Source organism: Heteronotia binoei, chromosome 1 (assembly GCF_032191835.1).
Source record: "Heteronotia binoei isolate CCM8104 ecotype False Entrance Well chromosome 1, APGP_CSIRO_Hbin_v1, whole genome shotgun sequence".
NCBI lineage: Eukaryota > Metazoa > Chordata > Lepidosauria > Squamata > Gekkonidae > Heteronotia > Heteronotia binoei.
Genome location: NC_083223.1, coordinates 207,147,891 through 207,166,854, shown reverse-complemented (window position 1 = coordinate 207,166,854; position 18,964 = coordinate 207,147,891). Strand labels below are relative to the sequence as shown.

Genomic DNA, 18,964 nt, shown 5'->3' with positions numbered 1-18,964 from the left:
AAGACTCTAGGGACAGTTGAGAGTGGGAAGTGGGAAGCTTGTTGCTGTCTCCTGAAGCGTTTGCTTGAGTTAATATATGCAGGGATTTCTCATCATTAGAGTATTTTTTATCCGCAAGAAAAAGAGGCTTAATTATTTTTCAAAACATTTATCTTCCTTTCAGGGCGATTTGATGAAAGTGTGATTGAAGAAAGAAGGCAATGCGCAGAAGATTTGCTGCAATTTTCTGCCAATATCCCGGCACTCTATAATAGCAAGCAACTTGAGGATTTCTTTAAGGTTAATACATCTGAGCTCCTTTCTCATCTCTTAAACAATCCCACTTGGCAGGACGAGTTTGCTTGTTTTGAATTCTACTACTCTGGGAGTCTGCAAACTGCTGGCAAAAACCTTGACAAAAATTAAGTCTCTTCCCTGTTTATCTGTGAACTATTAAGTCTTGCCCTAGGCTATCAATCCATATCTGAACAAGTGAGCTGTAACTCATGAAAGCTCATATTGAAATAAATGTTGTTAGTCTTTAAGGTGCTACTAGAGTTTTTGGTATAGACTGACAGGCTGCCCCTTTGCAGTTAATAATCTCTTGGCCTCAGTTCCCTGTCTGAAAAGAGATTGCTGATGATCAGCATGCCAGAGTTAACTGAGTCCTGCTCAAAAGACCTCTAGAGCACCTCCCAACTATAATTATGCATTTTTGTGGCCTGTACCCTGTCACTGATCTGGGGATATGCATACCATGTTAAACAAGTAGAGTGTGGTGGTGTTAATGGAGAGCTCCTCCATAGGATATGAATCAGTGGAAGGGTGTTTAAAAGAACATGCTATTGAAGGATAGTGATGTTCCATTTATCATAAAATTGGGATGAGTATCATTTTCACCATGGATCTGGAGAAATTCTGAGGGCAGCTCCATACCTTACATGGCAAATTGTGTGTGCTATACCACTGTTTCTTGCAGTGGAAAATTTTATTGGCTTTGGTATAGAAGGGCTGTGCTCCATCTTGGAATGTACAGACAACTGGTTTTTAGGTATGACTCTTTCACTGTAGTTGTCTTTAATTACTCAGAAGCATCCACTACTCTTCAGTGTGGTTTCCCTTCCAGGATCAAGCTTTCAAAGACTTCTAAGTTTTGGGAGGTGCATTAAGCAGTACCTCCTTGAGCTCAAGGATGATAATGCTATCAGTAAGAATTGCAGTTCTCAGAATCCATGTAGACAAGTCTTTGCCCTCAGGAGCTTACAATAAAAAAAACTGACAGAGGAGGGGCAATGGGCAAGCAAGAGGGCAGGAAGACAGAGGTGTGGATTAAGAGGGGAAGAACATATGTTCAATCCAGGTACACATCCTTAGGCTTAGTTTCAGTAGGAAAGTCTCCATGGAAAAGTTAGATGTGGGGGTGCAATTTTCAAAAAGGGAGAGAAGTGGCATTGCATTGTTGTTCATGGAGGCAGTTGCAACATCAGGGATGCCAAGGGAAAAGGGGCAGGGTTGTTTGAAGGTGCTGGAGATCTCAGACAGCTGTATGCGGGAGATCTGAAGGAACAAACTGTTGTAGGGTGTATCTGGAGGATATGAGAGTGGAGAGGTTAGTGGGTATGGTAGGGGGGAAGAATGAAATGCTTTGAAGGTAAGGATGTGCTTGATACTGGAGGAGAGAGGAATCCAGTATATGGATTTAAGGAGTAGTATCAGAATGACAAGGTAACTGATTTTGGTGATTTATGCATCCTGCACCTTGAGTGTCCAAGACACCCTGTAGAGTTACATAGATGGGCCAAAGAAAGGAGGGGGGCATGGTGCAACAGCTGAAAAGCAAAGAAGAGGAGATTGCAGAAGGCGAGATGAGAGATGGCTAGAGTTTTCACCAAAGTGCTTGAAAGGAAGGACCATGTCATTGTAATGCTGATCTCTCAGCATTGCTTGCTTATTTCTTTGAGATTAAAAAGGTAAAGGTAGTCCCTGACCCATGAGGTGATGTCACATCAGGACGTTTTCTTGGCAGACTTTTACAGGGTGGTTTGCCATTGCCTTCCCCAATCATCTACACTTTACAATTCCCAGAATCTGTCTGCATGCAATAGACCTTGGTCAGACGATGATGCAAATCAAAATATGACTTGAGTCTCTATGTGAAATTGTAAGTAATCTTATCTAGACTGCAGTACATAAAATTATATTTAAGTTGGGACCTTGTTGATACACATACTGTCCCTTGAGTATCCATAACACACAGAGAGGGGGCCTGTCTTGCAGTGTGAGCTATTAGGATACATAGATGCAAAGCATCTAATATTTAAAAATGCAGCATTGTATTACTTCAGTTAGCTTTGAATTGTGGGACTCTAAAACCTTAAATCATGCCGACTGAGTTTCAGTTGCTTGGTTACATTATAAGTGATGGGTTTTCCCCCATCACTGAGATAAAAAAATCTGCCATAAATCACAGTAAATGTGAGATATGTACTAATTAATTTCTCTCTCTAAAGGATGGAGAGGTGCACGATGGGTCTGAATTGATTGGACCTGCAGAACCTCTGTGGGATTCCTTGACTGACAGTGCGTCTGTCTGCAGTTCTGAAGGTTGGTTTCCGCTTTGTTACTTCTTGTAATCTGCCTCATTGGAGGCAGTTGAATGATGTATGGAGTGCTTAAGAAATTCCAAATGTTTCTTTTTTTTAATTCCTCTAGATGGCAGCATTAGCATTTCAGCTGTCCATGGCTTGCTTCCCCCCCCTCCCACATTCTTTTCTTACTGTTGCACATAAAGTGCTTAGATTATTTTGTTGTTCATTATTATGGGATAAAGCCTGTTATGTGAATCCTTTCAACTTATTTTATAGCTGTTTGTTTTAAACCTGCAGTTTGATACATAAAGGTGAGCATGCCCATTTGTAAAGTGGGATGTGTTTCTTTAGTAAAATGTCTTTTCTGAAGCTTATATTGTCAGATTTGCCTTAGCTGATGCTTCTGGGTTTGAAAATTCTCATGTCACAGCAAGCTTTAGAGTAATGAAGGAAACTGTTTGATAATATGGGCAGAGGATATTCAAGTAGATGTTTGTTGAATGGGGACTGTCTTTGTGAACTCTAATGCCCTGATCCAGTGGAGATCCCTGTCCTCTAAGGCTTCCCCGTATACTCTAATGTAGCCGACTGCTGCCCTGGACTGTAGTGGGTGAGGGAGAAGCTTCACAGAAGTGCTTCTTGCATCGTAGTTGCATCGACATTTACTTATGAGATCCATAGAAAAGCACAAGAGATGCTTCCAGGTTCCTCCATAATTTTAAAGTGTTTTATTGTGGTGTCTGTGTTTGCAGATCAGCGGTTCAGTTTCATTGCTTGTAAATACACTGCCTCATTAATAGCTTCTCTGGATATAATAAAAATTGGTTGTAGATGCTCAAGATTAGTCTCTTGGTGCTTTGGAGTAGGACATTTTAATTTCGTTTAAAATATTTATACTCTCCCTTCCTACAGGTTGGGGTAGCTTGCAAATAGCTTTACTAACTGAAGAAACCATCTAATCTGAAATAAATAAAGACATTTTTTCTTGCAAAAACAAGGGTTTCTTAAATTGAAAGCTTGGTTGTCTTATAAAGTATGCATTCCTTTGAATTGCCTTTCTCAAGCCCTTGATTTCTATGTAGGACCCTGTTTGTCTTATGACATTTATATAACACAAGAGTAGGCCCAGATACTTGCAGGAGAGATTCCCTCACCCCCCACTCTCTCACCAGGCCTGTGCCCAGTGCAATTTCCAGGCCTATGCCTCAGCTGCCCTCATGCCCAGTGTGGCTCCCAGCTGTGGTGGCATCCCTGACTCAACTCCTGGGCTGCACAAGCAGTGGCATGCTCAGTGCAGCTTCCAGACTGCGCAGCTGCTGTGTGGCCACTACTGGGCCAGTGCAGAACCCCAGGTTGCAAAACTTCCACAGTTGGCTTTAGACCCAGTACAGAACTCTGCTGCTGCTGAGCAATGGCACCACTACCACCAAAGGTAAGTGCTTTCTCTGTGTGCAGCTGCTGTATTTCTCCCCAGATTTTCCTGCACATTTGGAAAGCCCACCAAGTGTGCAGCAAAATCTGTTTAGCCTCCATGTGGCCCTGATCTATGGATTGCAGCTGCACACAGAGAAAGCACTTACCTTTGGTGGTAGTGGTGCCATTGCTCAGCAGCAGTTGGCTAATAGTATATAGATAATAGTGGGGGAAAGTGCTGTCAAGTCACTGTTGACTTATGGCGACCCCATAGGGTTTTCAAGATAAGAGATGTTCAGAGGTGGTTTGCCATTGTCTGCCTCTGCGTCATGTTCCTGGTATTCCTTGGAGTCTCCCATCCAAATACTAGCCAGGGTGGACCCTGCTTAGGTTCCAAGGTCTGTTGAGATCAGGCTAGCCTGGGCTATCCAGGTCAGGGCTATATACAATACAGTAATATAACAGGGCTGTCCTTGTTTTTATTTTACTTGATAATTTGTATTGTGCTTTCAAAAAAATTACTAAATCTCTTTCTGTGTCTTCCCTTTAAAAAAGCTCGCAAAGATGTCAGTGGCATTGATGATGTAGCACTTAGCCAGTCAGAATGTGGAGGTAAGAACGATTTATCATTAATTTGGCAGTGCTTGAATATTTCTTTCCTCCCAACTTGAATCTCAATTCCTACATGTTCCCTGTCTACGGTGAGCTGAAAACTTGGGGTGGCGCTGTGTACATAAGAGTTTCTTTTGGCTGTAAGCACATCTGCAGAGCCAGTCTTGTAATTGACAAGAGCATGAATGGAAGGTGTGTTAGATGGAGGCAGGTATCAGTCCATGAAATCTTAGCATTGTGGGGATTAGACCATGAGTGAGAGCCAATCCAATAAGCAGTGTTTTGAAGAACTCTTGATATGGCTGTAAATTTTGACCAAGCTCAAGAGTAATGGTGTGGCAGGTTGCTTACCTTATTTTCTTAATTTAATAATGATAATATGGGATCCCTCCTTTAATATGAGATATCTCCTGTAGTGCCAGGTACCTATGGGTTTTTCAAGCTGTTGCTTTGTGGTTTGAATACTCTGATAAGTGGTTATTTATCTTGTATTTCTAGAATCAAAATACTAAAATGTGGCATGTGCATAGAGTGTTCTAAGTGGGCACATCATCTCAATGATTCTGACGTGATTTTTGTCAAAAATTTTTTAAAATAGTGTAAGCCTTTTTGAGCATTAATAATGGTAAAATGGAACTGGGGTATTTTAAAATGAATTTATTTTATTATAATATTTCTATGTTGCCTTTCCCACCAACTGTGGTTCTTCAAGATAGCTTAACAAAGGCAATGGACATTTAAAGCCAAAATAGTCAACTTACCCTCATTGTGTGTGTGTGTTTGTAAAGTGCCCTCAAGTGGCAGCCAACGTATGGCATCCCTATAGGATTTCCAAGGCAAAAGACATTCAGAGGTAGCTTGCCATGGCCTGCCTCTGCTTAGTAGCCCTGGACTTCCTTGGTGGTCTCCCATTCAAATACCAGCCAGGGCTGACTCTGCTTCCCTTGGGAGATCTGATGAGATCAAGCTAGCCTGGGTCATCCAGGCCAGGGCTCACCATTTATAACCCAGATTAATCATCTGCCAGACACTTGACTAAAAAGGACTGCTTTGCATCTTTTCTGGAAGAATGCTAATGAAGGAGCCTCCCACGCATCTTCAAGAAGGGTTTTCCATAAAGCTGTGGCCTGCCTCCAAGAATGACTGGGCCCAAGCAGTGGTGAACTAGAATCTGATGTGTTTCATGGGCCCATTATGGAAGAGATGGTTCTTTAAATAGAATCACTCTGTGAAGTAGGTTCAGTGATTTGCTCCTGCATTGTAGAAGTGGGACTGAAAAGAAAGTGACTTGCTTAAAACCCTGCAGTGAGTTCATGGCAGAGACAAGATCTGAACTGGTTCACTTCCTGGCCACAGTTCTTGTAATTAAGGCTGCCTACTTCTTAATTGGCCTGTACTTCTGATAAGCACTGCTGCTGAGATGCTTTACTGCTTTGGAGAAGCAGGCTGGATCTGCTGATCTTCTGGGTCCTTTCTGAGCTTATCTTTCTGTTGTGCTGCAGGTTTCTCCAGTGACAGCGACCTGATCTCTTTGACCGTTGATGTGGACTCTCTTGCTGAATTAGATTATGGAATGGCATCTAATCAGAATTCTCCAAGTAGATCTTTTGCTCTCAGCTTTGCTGCTGAACCTTCAGCACAAGCCTCTGCTGCTTCAGATCACGAGTGGAGCAAACCCGATGGTGAGAGGGAGAGCCGTGGCCTCTTTACTGGGAGCTTAAAGGCCAAACTTGGCAGGCGAGACTACTTGGAGAAAGCTGGGGAGCTGATCAAATTGGCTTTGAAGAAGGAGGAAGAGGAAGATTATGAGGCAGCTTATGGCTTTTATAGGAAAGGGGTTGATCTGCTTTTGGAAGGAGTTCAAGGTAGGTTTAATTATGGCTGAATCGAAAATTTGTTCACAATTAATTAAAACATTTTTATGGAGAACTGTAAGCAACTTTTGGGAACATTTAGTATTCTCCCCTGCTTGCAAATATGCGCCCATCCCTCTATTGAAATTACCCTTTGTGCTGCAAACAGGGATGCTCTTATAGTAATTCAGTGGCCCTGAGCAGAAGTCCCCAGACAGGACCCCAGAATCGCTGCCCCCCCTTGCCTGGGTCACCCAGGCTCAAGCAAAGTGGGTGGGTGGGCAGCCTGAACCCCTGAGGAGGTAGGCAGGCATATGCAAGAGGCAGCTTCTAAGATGGCCAGCTGGCTACTGCTCATTCCCCTCAAGCATGTGATGTGGCTTCTGAGACTACTAGTTGCTGCCTGAGCCCCTGAGGGGATGCCTGTGCCAGCTGTTTGCTGCCCCAGCCATGGAAGGGATTGTTGGGTACAAACTGTCTGCTCATTTCTCCCTCCTTGGGGGGGCATGGAAGTAGAGAGCCCACCGATCCCAGCTCTGCTGCCCTGGATCTCCCATGGCCAAGACCACTCCTGGCTGCATAGCTAATTCCCCATAATGGATTTATGCTGTGGTAGGTGAGCTTGGAGAAATTCAGGTGTTTTAGGTATTATAGAATATATTTGTTGGTCCTTTTTCGTCATATGAAATCCAACTTAGAATCTGCAGCTTTTTTGCTTAGCAACTTCCTATAAGTTTATGCATGCCTTTAATTTAATTATAGTTTAAGAGCACTCACAGATGATTGGGGTTGACACAGGGAGGAAACACCACTAAAATACATAAAGAAGCCCTGCTAGGCTGAACCAAGGATTCATCCCATTCTGTCTCATACAGTAGCCAGTGAGATGCTGCTGGGGTTCACAAACAGTTCACAGAAGATGGGACATGCCCTGCTAGGTTTGTCCCTAAGCATCTGATATTCAGAGGTGTCCTAGCTGTCTACATGGCGGTTCTGCTTAGCTGCCATAGCCAATAGCTGTAGGTGGAACTAATTATTGACATTGTTGTGAAATTACTATGGCAACATGATCCCTAAGGGGGTCTATTGACACACATAGATCCAGAGTTCCTGTTGCACCCCCTGGCTATCTCCTTATTGGACAGATATATTGGCCATTGAGTCCAGTGCTCAGTAGCCTGTTCTGCCTCTCCTTCACATTTCAAGGAAGCTTTCTTTTACCGTGTTTACAATTCTGTAATATATTTCTTCAATTAAATATGTATTCATCCCCTCCTTTTAAAAATGGGTTTTGTTTTTATGCTATTGGAAAACTGGTTTGGGCAGATTTGGGATGGGGGCAGGTAAGAGTGGGCTGCTGCTGTCTCATGGTACCAGCCAATTAAAATGGTGCACAGGAGGTTTTGCTGTAAAGAGCAAGAGTAGCTTCTTCCTGAGTTTACGCCACAGGAGAAAGATGTGCACCTGGTCAAAAGAGGGTAGGTGCTTTCCCTCATCACACTTGCCTGTGAAGAAATGACTGGATGCTGCCTTAGTGGTATGTCCAAGAGAGCTTCCTCCTCCACACCTCATCAGAATTTCTAGGTCTGGGCACTCTTGATATTGCTCTAAGCCAACATAAGATATGCTTCAAGATGGAGTCTTCACAGTTTGGAGAACCTGTTTCCTAGCACATTCACTGTACTTTACAACTCTTCTCTTACCGTCTCGGTAGTTGAGACCCTGCTGAAACTTATTTTATTTATACCTACATCTATGGGACCTGAGAAGCCCCAAAGAAGGAAGTTGGTGCAACATATGTGCAGATCTTATGAATGAGCAGATCTTATGGCTGCAGATCTTATGAATGAGCAGTTCAGAACAGTACAGTTGAAATATATTAAAACAACGTTGCTGCAAGGAAAATTTCACTGTTCTTCTTGTATTAATAATATGAAGCTACAACTTGCATTAATAGTAATTAGGGTCCCCCTGTGTGCTCTAGATTTGTCCTATGAGTCTTCAGATGTATTCATCCATAACATTTCTAGTGTGCTTGTTTCAGGAGAAAAAGTCTTTCAACGTTCCTCTATATTCTTGTTCCCTCCCTTTCTCCCCACTTCTCTCTAAAGATGGTCAAGAATCTCCTCTTTCTCCTTATACTACTACTTTATGGCTTTTACCTGAGGAAGAATGGAATAATAAGTGCTGATAACTTTAAAATTTATGTATTGGTTGAGGAGATTCTGTTTCACCGTGTCTGAAGAAGTGTGCTTGCACTCAAAAGCACACAGAAACATTCCCTGATTTGTGTTTTTGCTCTAAATGAGTTCTGATATTTTTCCATGGTGTGCTTTGTTTTCTAGGTTTGTTGGGTAAAACCCTTTCCCCTTTTTCCTCCATTAGTATCCTCCTCCTGTTGCAGTTAGTTGAGGAAATTCTGTTTCACTGTATCTGAAGAAGTGTGCTAGCACACAAAAGCTTAAACGTTGTTGGTTTTAAAGGTGCCACTGAATTCAAACTTTGTTCTACTGATTCAGACCAACACGGTTGCCCAACTGGATTTAAAATGGGGGGTCCAGTTTGCAATGAATGTAAAGTGCTGATGCACATTATCACCACTTGGTGGCACCAAGGAAGTAGCTTTTGAGGTGCTTCTGCATCAGTTGGGATCTAGACAGTGAGAAAGCAAAAGAAACACTAGCAGATTTGCGTCTTTGCTCTAAATGAATTCTGATATTTTCCCATGGTGCGCTTTGTTTTCTAGGTTTGCTGGGTAAAACCCTTTCCCCTCCATTAGTATCCTCCTTCTGTTCCAGTGTTGATACCTGTGAATGCTAATTGACCTAGTAGTAATATCCTCAAGGAAAACCCCTCACAAGTTTTAAAGCTGTTAATTCAAGAGGGCCAATTTTCATGTTCTCTTGGAAGAACCTCCTGATGGTGATGTGTGCAATGAAGCATAGGGATAGAGGGATGCATTAGAAAGGGCAGATTCGCAGTGACTGTCTTTGGTTGGAAACTAGTTTGACTTATACCTCCTTCAGTAGGGTATTCATTTGGCATTATATTTTTCATCACACTGACACTATATAATTTCAGTTTTAAAATTATATACCCTAGCATCTGGTTATTTCTTGAGAGCTCGAAGAGCATCTTCCTCTTAGGGCAACTGTAGGTTGTTGACAGGGTTTGTTTGAGCATGCTGGGAACCTTCCATCAGTTGTTGTGGGACAAGCACTGTCAGCTCCTGGATCTTTAAAGAGTGAACAAATGTGAGATCCACAGCCCTGTTCTTTATCGGATCCTGTCAGCCTTTGTGTCAGTGATCTATTTATTGGATATGAAAAATATTTGAAGGTGAGTTATCATCACTTAATTTTGAGAAACACAGGTAGTACTAGTTTTGGGGGGCCTATGCTAGAACAGCTGGATTTGAGCCCAGCAGACCAACAAGATTTTGGGAGCATAAGCTTTTGAGAGTCAAAGCTCCCTTCATCAGATAGCTAGTACTGTGTATGTTGCATATGCATATTTGTGTGTATAACTATTGCCATTTTTCAAAGAAAGCAATATTGCCATATGATGCAGCAGTAAACTCCCTCCCAACAGATGCTTTGAATGTGAATACATCTGTAAAATAATATGATTTTTGGGGGGTATTTTTGTATTTTTTATGTGCATGTATTCATGTGTGTGTGCACCTGGAAGTCATGGTGACCTCTGGTGACTGACCCCTACTGGGGGCCTGGAGGATATTCGGGGAGATGGCTGAATAAAGCCTTCCTCTGCCTCCTAACTTCAGGTATTCCAAGGAGGACTCCCATCCAAGTACTTGCCCAAGTCAACCCTACTTAGCTTCCTAGATCAGAAGAGTTTGGGCTTGCCTGGGCTATCCAGGTCAGGGCTGTAAAAGAATATGATTGTTTCTATACCCCTGGGTAGAATACCTTTTTCTAAGACATCATCCTGTAATACTGCAGCCTTAAGCAGAGCTTAATAGGTGAAAGTGTTTAGGACTGCACTGTAAATTCTTTAGTTCAGGGCAGGGTATTATGGCTAGGTTTTTCAACTTCCTGCCTTCAGGGCCTTTTTCTGTAGGGGCTTGTCTCCCAACAAAACCCCGGCACATTAAAGTGGAACACTGGCCAGTTCAGTGTGGCTGCAGAGTTCCCCAGATCACAGTTAGAAAACGACTGTATTAAGAAATAGTTACTCTTTCTATCCCAGCACTGGAGCAAGCAAAGTGGGTAAGAAACAGAATAATCTCCACTGGACTGGCAGTCTAAAAAGTAAAGTTCTTAATATTAATGTTGGAATAAATGACTGTTTGGACAAATTGATTGTGCAGGACTGAATGTATCCCTGATCAGTATCGGATGTTGGTGTCTTTTTGCAGTTGTTTAAAAATGTTAATTGCATTCTTAACTGTTCTGCTATGTTAATGTGACATTTCTGTATACTGTAATGCATATATGCTGCAATTTTCTCCCTAATTGGGACTCAGAGTGGCTTTCAGTATTGTTCTTACCTCCTCTGGTCTTTCCTTACAACAATAACCTTGTGAAGTTATTTAGGCTGAGAGTGTGTCACTGACCTAAGGTCACCCAGGGAGCTTCCATAGCGGAGTAGGGATTTCAACCTGTGAACCCCGAGGTGCAGAGTGGTAAAGCTGCAGTACTGCAGTCTTAAGCTCTGTTCATGACCTGAGTCCGATCCCAGCGGAAGCTGGGTTCAGGTAGCCAGCTTGAGGTTGACTCAGCCTTCCATCCTTCCGAGGTCGGTAAAATGAGTACCCAGCTTGCTGGGGGAAAGTGTAGATAACTGGGGAAGGCAATGGCAAACCACCCTGTAGAAAGTCTGCCGTGAAAACGTCATCAAGCGTCGTCACCCCAGAGTTGGGAATGATTGGTGCTTGCACAGGGGACTACCTTTATCTTTAACTCCTAGATCTTTGTTGGCACTCTAGCTGCTACAGCATTCTAGTTCACAAAAGAAATACCGTATTTTAAACACAGAACAGACATTTGAAAAGACTAACACTGGGTGTAGATTTGTGATTTCCCCCCAATTTTTTCTCTATTAAAATGTATTTTGTAAGTCACTTAAAGACCCAATTGGGAAGAAAAGATACATAAAGATACGACTGGTAAAGATACGTAAATAAAATGATAGTACACTTTAATCCTGAAGCTCAATTTATGACGCCTTGGGTTGGTGTACTCAATTCTTCTTTCCACATAGGATGATAGGCTAAGGGAAGGTGACTGTCCCAGGGTTAAGCTTCACATCAGAACAGGAATTTGAACTTGCTTCTCCCCCATTTCACTACTCTGCAGTGGTTCTCCATAGCCACAGTCCACATAGTATTCATGAAGGCCATGAAAGCACATTGTCCAGGATGAGTGCCAGTTTTTCCCAGGTAGAAAGTGCTTTCAGTGGAAAATGCGGTATTTTTCATTAACAGTACAGCCATCTGGGCTAAAATGCATTGTCTGTGTGCCATAAAATGGGAAATGAATGCACACTGACTGGAAAAAGCCCATTGGAAAAAGCATCTTCATCATATCGACAGTGCCTGTCACTGGAAAAAAAAAATCTTGTGGTGGCTTTGGAACCTCCTGTTGAACTGTATCTTTTAGATTTTACACAATCTCCAATCAAAATAAATAAACTAAAAACAAACAAAACCCATTCCTATTTCTTTTGATTTAATGTTTTGTCCAAAGCTTGGGGGTTCCAACCAATGTTGATCATTATGCCAGATTACTGAAGATAGTTAGGTCTTCCAAGGCGTAATACAGTCTCTTGTGACTCAAGGAAAATTACTTTTGGTTATCGGAGAATGTTTCCTGCTCACAAGTCTTTCCAAGAAAACTGATCTGCTTATCACTTCAGGGAGAAAGGGGTCATATGCCAGCTTCTGATTTGGAGGCTCAGAATCTGCTGTCTGATGGCTGCCCAGGGCATCGGAACAAGAAACATTTTGATCCAAATCTTCTTCTTTGTGTAGAATCCAAGTAAAAGAGCAGTGTCCAGTTTTGTAATTGGAAAGTAGGGCCAGACAAATGAAATTTTGCCTTAATATGAAAATTGACCCAATAGAGTTTTAAAAATATTTAAAACCTGTTCCAGCTCCAACGCACAGGACAGGTAAAGACTTTCATAATTTTGTTTTTGAAAAATACAAATCTAAAGCATGATAGCTTTTTTAAAAAATGTATGTTTGCTAAGGACCAACACAGGTAGACTTCTTCTTGTTCTGTACAACACTGCCATGCATGTGGGGAATGGCATAAGAGTATCAGATTGTGCTGCTCCTCAGACTGAGACCCATGTGGCATTGTTTCCAGATTCTGGGGAGACCCATGTGCTTTTCTCATTAGAAGGAACTTTTGTTATCCTGGGATACCTCTCCCTCATTGTGGGATGCTAGACATGTAGATTGTGCTGCTGGCTTTTGTTCCTACCACTCTTCTGGATGATCAGATGTCCAGTATAAGTGTAAGCATGATGCACATCAATACCATCTTGAGTGAGGTATATTTTCTGTCTACTTGTACTAGATGCACAGCAAGATCAGAAAAGACTGTCTTGCCTGCTAGAATGGGTTTTTTTGGAGTGAAACCTGTTACTTTAACACTGCAGATGAAGCTGCAAAAGTTACTAGTGGACAATTTTTGATTAGCTTGCTTCACCATGCACAAGTTAATTATCTGGGGCCAACAAAAAACAAGGTGGGCAACCAACTTCTGTAAAACTCCCCTCCCCTTTTTGTCACCTAGAAGTGATTTTAATCATCAAAGGCAATCAGGTGAGTAGCTGCTGTTTATAACATCTCATTGATTAATGAGTGATGCTTTAATCCCAGTCCTCCAAGGAATTAGAGAGCCATTTTAGACCCAAATTATGTCATTATCTTTGTGCTTTCCTGCCTGTACTCTCCCATTGGCAATAAATCAGTGGGGAGGGGGAAAGGAAATAGTAACACAGTGGGTTGAATACAGCTAGCTTTTCCAGGCTCAAAAGGAAAAAGGTGAAGAGTCTCCTTTGGACCCCCTCCCCTCCAAATGCTGTGCTTGGATTCATGTAACCTGGTGGGCAGGGGCTACAATAAGGAGTGGAATTAAGTGTGACTGGATGAAAAAGTTAGCTGGATTCAACCCAATGCATGTAGAGCTTTCACTGTATATTACAAGGAGGATGTGGGTTAGAGTATTACCAGTGCCTCTTTCCGTAATGGGCCTCTGTCTCCTTATGATCTGGATTAGGCTGAGTGATTTTGTCTTAATTTATCAAGAATCTGAACCTGTGGGTTTTTTGGGTTTTTTTAGGTTTCCTTAATACTCTAGCTGCTGCCCCTCTTCTCTTTTAGGACATCATAGGATAGGTTCTCAGCAGGAGGTTAAAACTCTTGAATGCTTTAAAAGAGTTGCTTGTGTAGAAGTGTGCATCCACATGAAAGCTTATGGCCAGAATAAAATTTTGTTGGTTTTAAAGGTGCCACTGGACTCAAACTTTGTTCTGTGTAGGTAAGTGTGTTGTTTGTATTGAATTCACTTTAGTCCCTACCCTTGTATGTTACTTAGGTTTCACTGTGTACCTCCTTCCACTTGATGCAGCAGCAGAACCGGATTGACTCCTCTATGCTTTTAGCTTCAGTGGCTGGGCATGCTGTGAACTTTGTGGAAAGCTGATCCTGTCACTCCTGTCTTTAATCAGCCGGCAGAGCAGTCTGAGGTCAGGACACCCCCTCCAGGCCCATTGATTGCCCTCTGATTTACTGAACAGTCCCCTTCTTAATTGACCCTTATAGCAGTCCTTGGATGAACTGTGTCCCACACAACTCCATTGTTCTTCCCTGTCTTTACCATTGAGTTGAAAATGAACCAAGAGAGAGGTGTAAGAATAATTTGGTTATAGCTAAATCAGTGATTTTCAAATAACCTGTCTTTTAGGGAGCTTTGTGCCTTGATTTATCTGCAGTGGAATCTGTTTCTTGTAGAGCAGGGGTGGCCAACGGTAGCTCTCCAGATATTTTTTGCCTACAACTCCCATCAGCCCCAGCCATTGGCCATGCTGGCTGAGGCTGATGGGAGTTGTAGGCAAAAAACATCTGGAGAGCTACCGTTGGCCACCCCTGTTGTAGAGGATTCTGGGGGGAATGTTTCAGGGCAGGTACTCTACTCACACAGAGCTCTGGTTGCAGTTTCCCCTGATACAAGCACTCTTCTCCTTTTGTTGCTGCACATTGTAGGGAAAGAAAAGTAGAAATGTGGAAGCTATGTTTCATAGAAGTAATTAGAGGCTGTTCTGAGTAAGGAATGCCTAATAAGTTTGAGGGCTTCCTGGAACACAGAGTAAAACCACTGTACTAAAAGAATGAGAGTTTGTTTAGCATTTATTTTTATCTGTTCATATGTTGGCTGGTTGTATTATTTTTGCATAATGAAGACCAGTCTCCTCCTGTGTCTAACAGCATTCTGAGAATGTGCCCTGTCTGCTCATGGACAATAGGATGATTTCAGTGGCACTTACTTCTAAGTGAGCATGCTTTGGATGTAGCTTTCTCCACTTAAGTGGGACTTGCATGAATACATGAAGCTGCCTACTCTGAGTCAGACCATTGGTCTATCAAGTATTGTCTGTATTGTATTCTTGGATTGGCAGCAGCTCTCCAGTGGCTAAAGTAGAAGTCTTTCCCATGACCTACTGCCCAATTTTTTTAGCTGGAGATGCCAGAGCTTATGCATGCAGTGCTGATGCTCTACTACTGGGCCATGGCCTGTCCCCTCAGAATGCAAGACTATAAGAAAGTTTAAGTAAGTGCAGTAAAGGTCCAAAGTACTACAATTACTGCTTGTCTTACAGTCTGACTCTGTATCTTGGTTTATACATAACGACAAACTGTGGCTGGTACTACACGAATTAGCCCTGTGCTCATATACTTCCCTCCTTCCATTCTCACCTAGATGGGATTGAGGAGGTGCTTCTGGGGCTCTAGGTGAAGGTCCAAGATGGATCCCTGAAACACTGCCACCACCCCACCCCCACCTGAGCCACGTTAGACTCAAGCAAGGGGCAACCTTTTCCTTGTGTAAGGCAGATGCCACAGAGCTGAATGCTTCCCCTCATCTTGGAGAGTGCAAGCACATATGGTGGCAGCCACCTAGCCAGCTAGCTGCTGCCCTGAGCTGGCTGGCTGCTCCCTGAGTCCTGGAGGAGGCAGGGCCACAAAGGCATCAGGGAATCTGCGGCTATAGGGCAGGATCAGTCCCCCCAGCTGCCTTATGGGCAAGCTGCAACCAGTATATAGTTTGCATTCCTGCTGTCTAAGGGAAGCTCAGCCCATAGTTGGCTGTTTGAAATGTAAACTCAGTGGTGGTTTGTAGTAAAGTGGGCTAGGAATGGGGAGAGCAGAGATGAAGGGATTGTGTAACCACAGGGCTCATTCACAGAGTGCAAAGCACATTTTTGTGTTACATCTAACCAGGTCTCTCTGTGTGAACACATATTGTATAGGAAATGTGTGTTGTTAGGACCACAACTTGGTACCAGCTGAAAGCCCTTCAAAATGTGATTTGGGAATAGGTGGTGAATTGCATTTTAAGAAGCACCCATAGCACAGTCTCCCATGGCTGTTTTACATGTGTAATTCACCACCGTGAGTGCTGGGAGTGCCTGTGTGAATTCCTTTCTCTGTCATTTATAGGGCCACTGAACATATGCAGTGAAAGGCATGTGTTCTCCCTTTTAGCTGCGCACCACTCTTAGTTTCCCAACATTTGTAAGCATATAACCTATATGCAAATTGTGTGCCATGTGACTTTTTAAAAAGTCCATGTATAAATACGTGGTGTACATGCCAATTTCACAGTCCCCAGAATATACAGACACGGACTATATATATATATATATACACACATACACATACACACACACACAAAATATGAAAACATCAAGTGTAATATTGTCCCATGTGCTAATTTCTTTGCTCACTGCATATTGTTTCCTACATGACAGCACCTTGCACATAGGGGTTAGTAAAATGTGAGGAAGCCCTGAGTCTAAAGTCAGATACAAAACACTCTGTTCTCTTAATTCTTAGTTTACAGAATTTTTTTGTAATTAAAAGCAGTTTGCAAAAATGTAAGAAAACCAGACACTTGATTATCTTCCAGAAGGCATGCAATACAAATATTTTTTCTACAGCCTTTGTATCTAACGTATGTTTACAATTCAAGCTGCTGTCGTAGGTTTCCCTGGATCACGCGTCTGCTAGGTTCTTCTTTGTTGTCTAACAAGTTCCTCTTACGCTACTCTGATTCTTTGCCATCTCTCTCATAGCTAACTGGAAAGCTCTTCCAGAACAGAATGAAGCCAGGACTAGAATCCCTCTTGCATTTCTCACTCCTTTGCCCCCACTGTTCTGAGGTACCCATCTCCTCCTGTTTCTGTGGTGCCTGTTCTGGAAGACACAGTACTGCTGGCACTGCTTTGGTTTCTTGTCGGAACCAGGAGGCTGTTTGTTGATCAAAATCCCAGATTTTCAAAATGCAATGATGGCTTTAATCTGGCCACTGTAAAAAGACCTTGAATACATCAGCCATTAATAAAAGAGAAGACATTTTATTTTGGAGAAGGAGAAAGGAGTTATGTAAATGGCTTAGGTGTTTATGGGGAAGACAGTGCCATATTCCCACTGTTTGTGCTTGGCCTTGCCAACAAATAAAGTCTTTGCTACTCTCCGGTTTTGAAAAACCTAAAAAATGCACATGTGGATTTGGAAGTTTTCTTAACAAGGCAGAACTTGTTGAAAGTGTGCTTATTAAGCTGTTGATTGATCTTTGTCTACCAGGAGTGTAGTCTGGAGTCATGGCTGACATTCATTTCACACCTCCTCAGGAACAGCATTAATTTCCACTACAATCATTGGTATTAAAAGGTTTATTAAAAGGTATTAAAGGTATTAAAATTAAAAGGTATTAAAATTAAAAAATTGTAACACTGTATAGATGAATCTGGAGGACATTTATCTAAGTCATGATGGATGGAGAGTCTTAACCTGAGATGAGAAAGGTAGATATTTGCTTTTCTGTAAGCACTGCGGAGAGCACTGAATATTCATTGTTAGGCTGTGAAGAAAGCTCAGATCAAGCTTTGTGATGCCTTAATGATCATGATAGTGTACCGAGCTAACAAAAGCTATGAGATGAGAATTTGATTTTGCCAAGCTGATTTTGTTCTGAATGGGATCTGCAGAAATTTTCTGATGATGAGTGTTGATATTATCTAACCAGTTATTTTTCTACTGCTATTTTATTCTAGGGTTGAGATTTCAGGTTTGGGAAAGTTTAATTCACTGTGCCATAATGGAAATGCTCTATGAGAGAAGTGGGAAATGGCACCTGCCATCTGTATGAAGATGTATCTGAGCTGTAATTAATATCAAGTGATCAGAACAATTTTGCAGGGCGGGATACAACCTGTAATAGAATTGAGGTGGCCAGCCTTTATTACAGGATTGGCATTTATTGATTAGCAAGCAATTCCACTTTCCTCAAATGGCCTCTCCTGCACAAATAATTTCCATGCTGAGGGTGCCCTGTCCCATGCTTGCTATTGTCCAGCCCTAAAGCCTTGCTGAGAAATTAACAAGCTGAGCTGTTTATTGATAAAACAAATTGATTATTTCAGTTGCTTTTGAAGCATATCAAGGAAAGTAGCTGACATCTACAAAAGCACAATTCTCATCTTGGTTTCAATTATTGCACTCTATTGCTTTTTGGCTAGCTCTAGAGCAGTTTTAAACATTAGTACCCCATAAATTAAGAGACTAAGAAGGGGTGAAATATAAATTTTACTGAACTTCCTAAAGGAAACAAGTTTGTGTAGGTAGAATCATAAATAAATGTTTTATCTGCAAGCAGTGTTTACATACAACTTTTAATTTAGTAGTTGTTTCATACTACTTACTATAGATGAAATGATCAAATATATATACATATATCAGGAATGTATCAGTGATATATGCTCTGTTCTTGACAATTTCAAGTCATATTGGGTAATAAAATTTCTAAAATAAGTGCTCATTTAACTATTTACATGTTACACAGAATAACTGCATTTTCATATGCAAAAAACACCTCTATAGGAATTGGTGTACATTTATGTCTCTTTGCTTGTACACACAGGCTTGAAGCCTATACTTTACTTCATGCATACTGGGCACAGTGGCTCGGCTTCCTCTCCTGCTTGGTGCTTTGGGGCTCATTCAGAAACAATTGCACCAGCGGAAGTGCCTAGTGCAGAGGAAGAGAACTTTGCTGTGGGGACTGTTCCAGCAGCACTCCCAGAGGAGCACACCCAGAGCAGAAGTATAGGATCCAAGCCAGAGTGAGAAGCCTCAGATAGAAATACCACATCCAAACCTATCTGTGGCTAGATTTCCTGTTCATTTAACATCCAATACAAATTGAAAAGAGATTTATAGGATCTCTCAGTTTTTAAGCAGACAATCAGTAGTCCCGTGCAGCCCCA

The 18,964-nt window shown here is 42.0% G+C and overlaps 1 protein-coding gene across 2 annotated transcripts in view; it reads left to right on the top strand.

Annotated features, from left to right (window-relative positions):
• The window catches only part of RPS6KC1 (ribosomal protein S6 kinase C1), a 115,349-nt gene that overhangs the window by 19,796 nt on the left and 76,589 nt on the right, over positions 1–18,964 (top strand). For both annotated transcript variants that reach the window (XM_060246898.1, XM_060246909.1), the window contains 4 exons: positions 164–279; positions 2,490–2,583; positions 4,536–4,592; positions 6,095–6,457. In XM_060246898.1, the coding sequence (XP_060102881.1) occupies positions 164–279; positions 2,490–2,583; positions 4,536–4,592; positions 6,095–6,457 (630 nt within the window). The remainder of the gene's footprint in view (positions 1–163; positions 280–2,489; positions 2,584–4,535; positions 4,593–6,094; positions 6,458–18,964) is intronic.